Here is a 12,388-nt window from a genome sequence, read left to right on the forward strand (position 1 = left end):
CAGGACATACTTCCTTTTCCAGCCCTTGGTTGTGCTGGATGTTGGACGTGCCTTTGGTCATAGAACTCAAGAAGAGCAGCTGTAGGACTTGAACCCACAAAATATCCAAGCCAGAAGTACACAGAGTTCAATGTGACCATTGCTGATGTAAATAATAAATCCACCTGCCTTAACTCTATATCATTTTACACCCATGTCCAGCAAAGATGAATGATGATGACAAACAGTGAGGTAGGGAAATCACCTCTTCTGACAGATATCATCTTCAAATAGACAAATATATTGATCTCAAATTGGAAAATAATAAGCTTACATCAAATTACGATGCAATAAAAAGTTTAACTTTTCCAATTTCTCTTATTTCCTCCATTCCAGGAAGCACTAAAAGATCATGTTTAGGCAGTTCCACAGGTGTCACCAAACTTCAAGTAGCTCAGCCAAGTGGCTGATCATATGAGAGACAAGTCAGTATGAGTAGCAAGTTGACTATGTCATTGATAACATTGAAACAAACAAAAGCAGAAATTGCTGAAAGAACTCCCCAGGTCTGGCAGCATCAGTGGAAAGAAAACAGAGTGAATGTTTTGAGTCCTGTTTCCCTTCTTCAGAACAGTTCATACCAGTGAACTGGACTGGAAATGTTAACGCTGCTTTCTCACCATAAATGCTGCCAGACCTGCCTGCCAACTCTCCAGCAATTTCTGTTTTGGTTTGTTATAGATCTCCAGCATTCGCAGGTCTTTGTTATATTGACAACATTGATCCTGCTTTACATAGGATTGACAGATCAGAATGAGATCATTGGCCTAACTGGTTAGTATTTATCCAAATGGTGAATTTTTTTCTTCATGTCAGTGCTGTTAAAATAACCTGAAGATAAGTAGAACTGTTCAAAGCAAGAGTTTCCCTGGGAAGAAGTGAAATATCAAACACAGGATAAATGGCTCACATAAAATACACAGTTGCAAAATCCTGCCCTTACACACATGCTTTATTTTAGGATCTAAGAAGTTCTGTATATTTGATCACATACAATATTTTGTTTACACTGACAGATTTTGCTTGATAATGACAGAGAGATCACATTCAATTTGTTTGCTGAAAAGAGGTGACTTGCTGGAAATGGCAACTAAATTAAAAACATAGCGAATGATGTATTGATGTTTCATTCCACCAAAATGTCGAAAATCATCTGTGGTCCTTGGAAAAATTACACACTGCAGCTGATGTTGAAGTTAATGAGTTAAAATGTTGCAATCTTTTTCTTTTCAATGTTGTAATTTATACATGTGCTAATGCAATGGGAAATCAGTAACCTCTCCAAAATTGGAAGGCTTTAGTCTCAGGCCTGGTGTGTTTCTTCTGAATCCAAACCTTCCATTGTATCCATCTATCGGTTTGAGATCTGCCAAAAATCCTCGGTGACCGACTATTTGATTATATGAATGACCTGCAAAATTAATAAATGCAGATTAAAACCAAGTGTCTTATTGAGTTTTATAAAGAACCAATGGCCAGTCATTCTTGTCAGCATTTATTCATCAATTTGAGAATTCTACCGTTTCACCATCTCCTGAAAGTTCTTTCTCTGCCATGTGTGCATCAACTTCCTTTTAACTGTGTTAATGCTATCTATTTCAATTGCTGTATCTGGCAGTGAGTTTTGTCTTCACCACCTTCTGGGAAAGGAATACCTCCTTAATTTTTTATTTGACCTATCAGTTGCTCTTAGATTTATACCCCTACCATTTCCCATTCTGGACTCACCCACAAATGGCATTATTTCTCCAAATCTTTTCTAATGAACCTGTTACTATTTAAAAAACAGAACTGTGTCATATTTTTCTATCTTGCATTAATCAGAACTCAGATGCAAAAACCGGATTTGAGGTACGGGCACCAATTTATAGCATTAGAGGAGCGTTGGGCCATCCTTAGCATGGAGATGCAGCAAGAACAGTTAACTGTCAATCTTCGTTCTTAGAACAGATGAATGACTCTGATTGGTCAGGATGTTTCCATAAGAATGCAGCAGAGTTTGACAGTCTTCATGATCCATTTTGTAATGAAGAAGGTGCAATCATGCAAAACTCCTGCTATTGATATAAAAGAGTCCTGTGTCCTAATATAAGTATTTTCTAGCACATGCAATCCATGAGCCTGACTGACAATCTTATATTAGTTTTATGGTATAATTCTAAGAACATTGCGGGTTACTTAATACATTTTATCCAATAGCAGAATCACATCGAATGGTACATGTACTGTCCTGAGGCTTACTTACATGGGCTGGTTGAGCACAACTGACATACTACCCACTGCAAATATTTGATGGAATGTGTTGTTTGAAGTGGTCTGCTAGTCATTGGGTTGTACTGCCTTTGTATCTGACATCACACCAGCACTGAAACTCAGGTATCACCTTCTTCACATGGTGCATATATTGGTGTTCCTTCTTACAAGGCTATTTCTTGTGTCTTTGTGTAAGACAAAAAGCTTTGTCTTCTTGTCTCTTCTTAGCAATGTTTAAGTTCTGTACTACTAACCCATTACTTCTATCATTTCTGTTCTTAAACCGTCCCTTTTCCAGAGAAAAGAACCACAACCTGTTCAACCTTCTTGATAGCTGCATCCTTTCAATTCTGGAACACCCTTGTAACTATTTCCCACATTTTCTCCTTCTTCATTCTTCAATACATTAGGAGCAAGCCTTTTGACTTATTGAATCTTCTCCTGTAATTTACATTCATCATGGCAATGCCACCCACTTAAGCTGAATTTCCCACCTTTCCTCAAGATGTCTTACTAAACACAAAATATTAGAAATGCTTGTTAGTTTGCATTCTTAAGAGAAAGGGTGGTTTATAGTGATTCAGATGTGGAACATCCATTATTTTCTGCTCTTCTAGAATGATTTTGTCTTTTATGATTACTTTAGAAACCCTTAATATGTTCCAGAATTCTACTTATCTCTTTTTACTTCAGGTGACTTATTTCATGTCTGATTAGTTTGTTCCAAAAACTTACAACCTTTTTTGTGAAGGGAGTTTGCCTTACATATTCTAATCATTAATTTTGCTCAGATTCTAAATTGTGTCCTTAAGGGCAAGGACCTTCTGGAGTGCCATAGTATTCCTATTGTCACTCTGTCTGAAGTCAGCAAACTCCGTCCAGATGGGGGTCTGAATTAGGGATCTTTCTGTTCTCTATGATTCAATTATATACTGGGCAGTGTTATCCTTGGAACATTAAAAGGAAGACATTTTGACGAGACCTCAACAATGAATGACATTGATTGGGATTGCCAATGTGCTTCGCAGTGGGCTTTATTAGTTATTCATTATTTGGCAGTGCAATTTTTCCCAAGTCCTTGCAAGCTACCAATAATCATGAGGATCAAAAATTATGAAGTAAATGTCTGCGATTTCCAGCAGCTTATCTCACTGCATTTACAAAAATAAACTCTTTTCACTGTCTTTGCATGTCACCTTGTTTCCAAAGGGGTGACACAACACCTGACAGAAGCAGATAATGAGACATTTCATGGGACAATGATAATCAGACACATGCTGCTGCTATTCCATGTTGCTAGGCACCAAATAACCCCACGTGTCATTGAATTCAGAGGCTATTATCTAACCTCCCTGGGAACAACCAACAGGACATTAATGTGTACACTGGATTCTGTCTGTAGAAAGGTATTTTGTTTTTCCCACTAGCAATCTTAATCTGAGAATGCAATTCTTCTGTAATCAACGACAGGGTTTTTTTCCTGCAATGTTGCAGCAATTAGATTCTTTCATACTGTGCTCATCTCACCACAGAAAATCACATTGAAATTAAAATGTTCCTTGGGATTCACAACTCCTCATCAATAGGGGGTCCTTTTAGGTAAATATTTTGTACTGAAATGAGAATTGAAATGAGAGTGTTAGAAAATTGAATACTTTTCATTCCAGACCAATCAACATTAATACCCAAATTTAAAGCTTTGGTCATGTTGATTATGTTAGATATTCTTTATGAACCTTCTTTGTAGATGCTGTCTGTGAATAAAGTGACAAAGTTCTTCTATGTCATGAACTCTAGAGGAAGTGCATTTCTTTGTAAAAAGAATGGTTACTTTGTTGTGTTCGTCCCAGACTTCAAAAAATCTTTGGAAATTTCCAACTGCAGACAATGCTTTATGCTTATTAATCATTTGACAAAAGCTTCCAGATGGAAGGAACTTTGAAACTCATCAAGTCGCAGCCAAATACTGCGGATGCTGGAAACCTGAAATAAATACTGAAAATGCTGGAAACATTCAGCAAGTTAGACAGCAACTGCAGAGAGAGAAAGAGAATTAAGGTTTCAGCTTGATAAATTTTCATCAGAACTGCAGCTTTCATTTCCATATTTCAACTGCCCTATTCATTTTCTAAACTGCCATGTTGACTGCTCGTGGTGTGAATTAAGATATTGATCACATTTTCATCCTTTTTTTACAAATTCTGTTGTAATCTCTGCAAACTTATCCCTATCTGGGACCGCTTTTGACCAAACAGTATTTTAATCATGGATTACATTAGGGACTTAAAACATAGGTTAGATAGAAGCTGTAACAAATAGACACAATCAGCATTTTAGTGACATTAGGGACTTAAAACATAGGTTAGATAGAAGCTGTAACAAATAGACACAATCAGCATTTTAGTGATCAGATGTTTTCAGAACTCATGGGGTTAAATTAATTAGTTGCTACAATGTGTCTGAAAGTATATTGCTTTCCCCAAGGCAACTTAAACTTACTATTTTGGCTGATTGGCAGTTGTTAAGGTTTTATAATTTTGAGGGTATTTTAATGTAATTTTGTCATATTTATTTACATCCAAGAGACCTCATCCTTGCCAACTACAGTTTTTCCTCATTTTGATTGTAGTAAAACAAAGGCCCATTGTACTGTCTGTGAATCGTTAAAATTACGCAACTTCTCGTTTTCCAGTCTTCACTCCCACTTACAATTTGTATCATTTAAAACATTAACTTACATAAGCAGCACTCCACGGAAAACAGGATCACTGTCATCCCGGTTCTGCCATCCTGCTAGTCACATGATACAACAATAATAGTGTCGTTCACAGATCATGGCAATCTTAGCACCATCTAGAATTTATTTAGTGATTTACCATATTATCTGTTTCACCCTTGTAGTATCTTGGCACGTGGACTGTGGTCCTTTAGTTAGGTTTCTCAAACACTGGAACCTCCTAAATTATTGGATAATTCAGAATAATCTTTCTGTGAGATTGCCCTATCTAGATGGACAAGAACCATGTTAGGTTAGATGCTGCCTTAAGTGAGGCACCTCAGTGATTTGAAGGACACAGAAAAATAAATTGCTGGAGAAACTCAGGTCTGTCAGCAATTGTGGAGAAAAAATAGTTATCATTTCAAGTCTAGTGACCCTTCTTGTTTCTGAAGAAGTGTCACTAGATCCAAAATATTATCTCTGATTTTTTTGCCTCCACATTTGCTGCCAGTCCTGCTGAGTTTCTCCAGCAATTCTTGTTTTTGTCTGATTCAGATCTCTGGCATCCAGTTCTTTGTTTAATTATTTTCATGATGTTTCTTGGATCTAACCCTTACTTGTAAAATCTTTTGTTCTACAAACAAACAATGAGTATTTTCAAAGCCTCTAAATCCACTTTGGCTCCTTTTGAAATTTTGAATCCACATGTAAAACAGAATTCATAAATGTTATTACAAGGTTATTTCTGAGGGGATGTAAAATAACGTACCAGCTCCATACATATTTCTTTTGTGAAGGTACCTTTGAGCTGGTCCATAATTGTAAAAATAGTCCACAAGCCAGCCATTGCTTGATGTTCCACCGTGATCCTAACAAAAATTATTTATTGATTAAATTGTCAAAATGAGTTGAAATAATAAACTAAATAAGCTTTCCACATTCTTCTAAATTCAGTATTATTCTTTTTTTTTATAATTTTCATATGCCTCCCCAATTTCATGTCTACACCATCACCCCACACATTTCAAGAAATGACAGATAAGCTCTATTAATTTCCCCTCTGTTTCTTGCTTTAGTTAGCATTTTCCAGACAGTGTCCTAACACTAAGAATTAACTGGCCAGTGTATGTCCTTTGGATGAATCAAAAACAAACTTGATTCTATGTTCACTTTAAGACAATGTGCATATATGTTCCAGCCAGCCTCACTGAAAAATAATAGAAATGTAAAACAATATAAACAATGCTGACATTTTCCTTAATACATCCATCTACAAGACCATCTTCACCTGAGGTCAACTAGCACAGCACAGGCATGGACTCAAACCTGAGCATGACTCAGTTTCACAAAAGGCAGTACATGAGCAGGTGGACCAGAGGAAAACTTTTCTGAATTCAGCACTGATTTCAGTGCTTCCCAAACTTTTTTTCCAGTATGACCCCAAATTTGAACATCAGAGTGTTTGTGTAACCTCCAGAAAACCTTGGGAATAAGTGTTTTGGGAGGTTAGGAACAGTGCAGATTTAATTGCTGAGACAAGGGCTTTAGTTCTAAACCTAAACAAGAGCGAAGGAGCAGGAGAAGAATATTAGTAAGTTGATGAAAAAAAAACACAAGCATTTAAAGGATAATTGCTGGAGAAACTCAACAGGTCTGTTAGCATTTATGAAGAGGAAACAGAATCAACATTTTGGGTCCAGTGACTCTTCATCAGAGTTCCTCCAGCAATTTCTGTTTTGTTTCAGATTCCAGCATCTGGAGTTCTTGGTTTTATTTTAGCATTTTTAGGTGCCTCGCAGCTGTCAGAAATCAGTCTAGATTTCACAACAGCTATTGCTGCCTCTGAGATTGTAGCCCATACTTTGAGAAGCACTGCTTCAAATGTTTAACTGCAACTAGATGCTGGCGGTAAAAGCAGAACTGAACTCTTGTAATTGTTCACCTAATCCACATGAAGCTGATGGAATTGTGTGCTCAGCGATGCTTTCATTTCAGCATTAACTGTATTCAATTGAGAAACATTTGTAGAACATATATAATGGGGAATGGTTAACAAACTGCACTTGAACCCAGTCCAAAGACAAGGGTGAACTCTGTCTGCTGATTAGAATGGCCCCATTTACAATGATTGCAATCGATTTTAAATTAACATTTCAAATGCATTTCATTGAAGTAAAGAAACATTATTGAAATGACAACTGAGATTCTGAAAAAAAACAAGTTAGAGTCATAGAGTCAGTTAGATCACGTGGAATACAGGGAGGACTAGCCATTTGGATACAGAACTGGCTCAAAGGTAGAAGGCAGAGGGTGGTGGTAGAAGATTGCTTTTCAGACTAGAGGTCTATGACCAGTGATGTGTCACATGGATTGGTGCTGGATTCATTGCTTTTTGTCATTTATACAAATGATTTAGATGTGAACATAGGAGGTATAGTTAGTAAGTTTGCAGGTGACACCAAAATTGGAGTTGTAGTGGACAACGAAGAAGGATTCCTCAGAGTACAATGGGATCTTGATTAGATGGGCCAATGGGCCGAACAATGGCAGATGAGTTTAATTTAGATAAATGTGAGGTGCAGCATTTTGGAAAGGCAAATCAGGGCATGACTTCTACAATTAATGATAAGATTCTGGGAAGTGTTGCTGAACAAAACAACCTTGGAGTGCAGGTTCATAGTTCCTTGAAAGTGGAGTTGCAGGTAGATAGGTTAGTGAAGAAAGTGTTTAGTATGTTTTCCTTTATTGTTCAGAGCATTGAGTATAGGAGTTGGGACGTCATGTTGTGTTTGTACTGGACATTGGTTAGGCCATTTTTGGAATATTGTGTGCAGTTCTGGTCTCCCTCCTATCAGAAGGATGTTGTGAAACTTAAAAGGGTTCAGTGAAGATTTACAAGGATGTTACCGGGTTGGAGAGTTGGAAATGTAGGGAGAGGCTGAATAGGCTGGGGCTGTTTTCCCTGGAGCATCAGAGGCTGAGCGGTGACCTTATAAAGGTTTATAAACTCATGTGGGGCATGGATAGGATAAATAGACAAGGCATTTTCCCTGGGGTGGGGGAGGCTAGAACTAGATGGCATAGGTTTAGGGTAAGAGGGGAGACTTAAAAGGGACCTAGGGGTAACCTTTTCACGCAGAAGGTGGTGCGTGTATGGAAGTGCTACAGGCTGATAATATTACAATATTTAAATGGAATCTGGGTGGGTATGTGAATAGAAAGGGTTTAAAGGGATATGGGCCAAGTGGGACTAGTTTAATTATAGATATCTGATCAGCATGGACGAGATGGACTGAAGGGTTTGTTTCCATACTGTACCTGTCTAAGACTATGACTTGTTCCATGTCTCAGAAAGTATATGAATTGAACACCTGAGGTGACACAGACCATGCAAATTACAGATTTCTTTCTGGTTTGCCCAGTGTTGGTGGCAAAGATTGCTATGCTCGGCTTCAGCATCATGAATGAAGAAAGGCAAAAAAATCTAGCCAGGAACCTCTCCAACAACTCCTGCTAAAAATGTGTATGCGTGGACTTTTGTAAGGACCAAAGCAGTTATGTTATTCTAATAATGCCGAAGTTAGGCTAATAGTTAAATGATATATCATCTTGTTACACTATTAGTCTATTGAACTATCAATACAACTAGAAATCTAAATTAAGTTAATTAAATAATTCTGGAACAAAAACCTAGGATCAATAATGGCAACTAGGTAACCACTGGTTTGTTGCAAAAATCCTTTTTTTTGGCTACAGATACTCTGGCTCATTCATCAATAGTGGATTAATCACTAGGGGAGTCCATTGCAGTCCAATCATGAGACAGAAAAAAAAAAGAATTTGGTGCAGTGTGTTTTAACTGAGCACAAGACTAACCAAGAGACAAAGGAAAAGAATGGGGTGTATAGAAGAAAAACTGAAAGAAGGCAACATAGGAAGAAATCAGAGAGTTAACTTAAACAGAAAGCAAAAACAAAACAGCAATCAAATAACCTGAACAAATATATAAGCTAGATGTTTAGGGAAACATAAGATGATTCATGGTACAGAATGAAGCTATTTAACCTGATATGTCTGTGTGTCAGCTGAAAAAGAATTGTTCAATTTAATCCCATGTTCCAGCTCTTGGTCCGTAGTCCTGTACCTTAAGCAAATGTTCATTTTTTAAAAATGCAACGATTGCTTCTTTCTCAATCACCCTTTCATGCAGTGAGCTCCGGTTCAAAAACAGAAATTGCTGGAAAAGCTCAGCATGCCTGAGGAAAGGTCACTGGATCCTAATTGTTAACTCTTGACTTCTCTCCACAGATGCTGCTTTTCCAGCAATTTCTGTTTTATGTTTTTAATTTACAGCATCCGCAATTCTTTCGGTTTGTATTTAGTGAGCTCAGGATGGCTGGGTGACTAAAGTACTCCCCTCTAAGTCACTATTTCAATGCGTGTTGACCCCACTACCCTGGCTAATATTTATTTCTCAATCAATAATCACACACAAAAAAAATGATATGGTGATTATCACATTGCAGCTTATGGGAGTTTGCCTACTGTAAGTTAGTTGTTGAGTGTTCCTACATTACATCAATGGCTACACTGCTAACATTCTTTTGTTGGACCGTAAAATGCTTTGAGACATTCTGTGATCTTGGAAAGTACTTCAGTAATGCCTGTCTTTCTTTTTTCTTTCCTTTAATCCTTTTACCGATTACAGTAGTACTGTTAAAGTTTTCAGAGTCCCGGAGGACCATAGGGCTGCTCTCTCATTACAGAGACACAATTGTGGTGGTTTAACCTGAGGGTCACCACGCCTCAGGCGAGGGATGAGGTTGAGGTGGTGGGACCCTCTGGTAACTTCAGCCTGCGCAGGATTTGAAAACACGCTGTTTGGTATCACTCTGCGTTGCAAACAAGCTGTCCAGCGAATCAAATCTATGTTATCTGCTTATTGATCTCTCCGCGAATGGACATTGATCCTTCCTACCCATTTTATCTACATCTCTCAAGAATAAGGTTAAATGCAAAAATTACATTCTTGACATGCCTAAACTATTAGACATTACAATTCTGCAGACGCAGCCTCCCTGTTGATTGATTTGAAAAAACAAATCTACAAAAGGTCAAGAAAATATCAACCAAATTTGGGTTTCTGACTGTCTATACGTTTTCAAAGCTTGACACATCACTCGTTCATAGAATCCCGACAGTGTGGAAACAGGCCATTTGGCCCATCCAGCTCACGCCTACCCTCCAAACAGCATTCTATCAAACTTAACGCCCACCACCTCAGCCTATCCCTCTCGTTCCCATGGCTAATCCACCTGGCCTGCACATTTTTGGACCGCTGGAAGAGAAAAAACAACACTCAAAGGAACCCCCCCCCCCCCCCACACACACACACACACACACGAGGAGAACATGTAAACTCCATACAGGCAGTCACCTGTGGAGTCAACTGGACCATGAATGAGTTTCACCGGCAGGCTGGACAATATGAACACCAACTCCTGCAGCTCAACTGTTCCAAAGTGCAAACCCAAAGATACCTGGTTGGTCCGCTTGAGAAGCTTCCTCATGTAATTATTGTAGAAACTGAATTTAATGTAAGGGTCTGCCTGGGCGTTGTAGGGCGGAATAACATCGCACCGTTTGGGATTCACTTTGCCGTACCCCGCAGCGTTGGAGGCGACGGCAACACCATCTAAGATGAACCCTCTTTCTTTTCTAAAAAGGTCAAGATTCAGGCAACAAACCCCAGGAGGACAGGAAAAATTATTGTTCATGGTTACAGCACGGTTCACGTATAACCTCAATCCTGTACGCCAGGTACAACTTTCCCAGTCCTAGTTGTTAATGTCAATGAATGTCACAGGGCTTACTGTTACGTTTCACTAAATATGAAACTTACTGTACCTTGCAAAAACATATTTTTCACGCCTCAATACGGTGTTCCTGTCTGATTGGCACCAATGAACATTTCTTAATATCAGCATTAGTTTGCATCGTTTGAAATGTCTTCTCCAATTTCCTTTTCCAATCAACATAGATACACATTTGAGTCTGCAGACAATGATTGGTAACTCAGATTATATATACAATTCAGCAAACATTTATAACCACCTCAGAGCATAGATTTTTCAGAAAGGTTTTTTTTAAATTAAATCTCATCACAGCGGCCAGCCCGTGGTTATATTACATTGTTCATCGGCAATGGTATTGTTCAAAACAAGCTCCCCTTGGAACATCATTCACATCAGCCAGGAGGCTGTCTGTACAGGATGTTGGTTAGGGCACTTTTGGAATATTGCATGTAACCCTGGCCCTCTTCCTACCGAAAGGGTTCAGAAAAGATTTACAAGAATATTACCAGGGTTGGAGGATTTGAGCTATAGGGAAAGGCTGAATAGGCTGGGGCTGTTTTCCCTGGAGCATGGAGGGCTGGAGGATGACCTAATAAAACATTTGTAAAATCATGAGTACCATTGATAGGATAAATGGACAAGACTTTTTCCTTGGGGGAGGAAAAAAAAGAGTCCAGAACTAGAGGGCATAGGTTTAGGGTGAGAGGGGCAAGATATAAAAGGGACCTAAGTGGCAATTTTTTCCAGAGGGGTGTGTGCGCATACAATGAGCTGCCAGAGGAAGTGGTGGAGGCTGGTACAATTACAGCATTTAAAAGGCATGTGAATGGGTACATGAATAGGAAGGGTCAAGAGGGATATGGGCCAATTGCTGACAAATTGGACTACATTAGGTTAGGATATTTGGTCGGCGTGGATGAGCTGGACCGAAGGGTCTGTTTCTGTTCTGTATATCTCTTGGACTCTGCTTTACTGTCAAAGCAGGCTCGAGGGACTGAATGGCCTATTCCTGATTCATATGCTTGTTGGTAAAACCTGGCCTTACTGGTTACACCCACATCCCATAAATAAGCAAGGATTATAAAACAGGGGGACATCATTAATTGTGGTGAAAACACCTTATTGGCAATCAACAGTATAGGACCTCATCACCTTTCTCCACAAAACCTGTACACCATCTCCAAGTCAGGAGTGAGATGAACAGGTGGGTACAACTTCAACAAAATTTTAGCAGGTGGACGGTGGCTCAGTGGTTAGCACTGCTGCCTCCTAGCACCAGGGTCCCAGGTTCAATTCTAGCCTAGAGTTTGCACATTCTGTGTTTGCGTGGGTTTCCTGCCACATTACAAAGATGTGCGGATCAGGTGAATTGGCTATGCTAAATTACCCATAGTGTTAGCTCCATCATTTGGAGGGAGATGGGTTACCCTTCGGAGGGTCGGTGTGGACTGGTTGGGCCAAAAGGCCTGTTTCCACACCATAGGGAATCAAATCGAATCTAAACACTCAGGAACATCAATAC

General features: G+C 38.9%; 1 protein-coding gene across 1 annotated transcript; it reads right to left on the reverse strand.

The window, feature by feature from the left end:
- Positions 1-985: 985 nt before the first annotated feature.
- On the reverse strand, positions 986-10,788 carry LOC122539628 (sperm microtubule associated protein 1-like). Its single transcript, XM_043674626.2, has 3 exons — positions 10,552-10,788; positions 5,781-5,880; positions 986-1,450 (listed from the first exon to the last, which is right to left on the reverse strand). Exons 1-3 carry the CDS (start codon positions 10,786-10,788, stop codon positions 1,293-1,295), a joined length of 495 nt encoding a protein of 164 aa, XP_043530561.1. The 3' UTR covers positions 986-1,292.
- Positions 10,789-12,388: the final 1,600 nt, after the last annotated feature.

The sequence above is a fragment of the Chiloscyllium plagiosum genome, unplaced genomic scaffold, assembly GCF_037043375.1.
Source record: "Chiloscyllium plagiosum isolate Xiang-an unplaced genomic scaffold, Cpla_swu_hap1 HiC_scaffold_32, whole genome shotgun sequence".
Classification (NCBI taxonomy): domain Eukaryota; kingdom Metazoa; phylum Chordata; class Chondrichthyes; order Orectolobiformes; family Hemiscylliidae; genus Chiloscyllium; species Chiloscyllium plagiosum.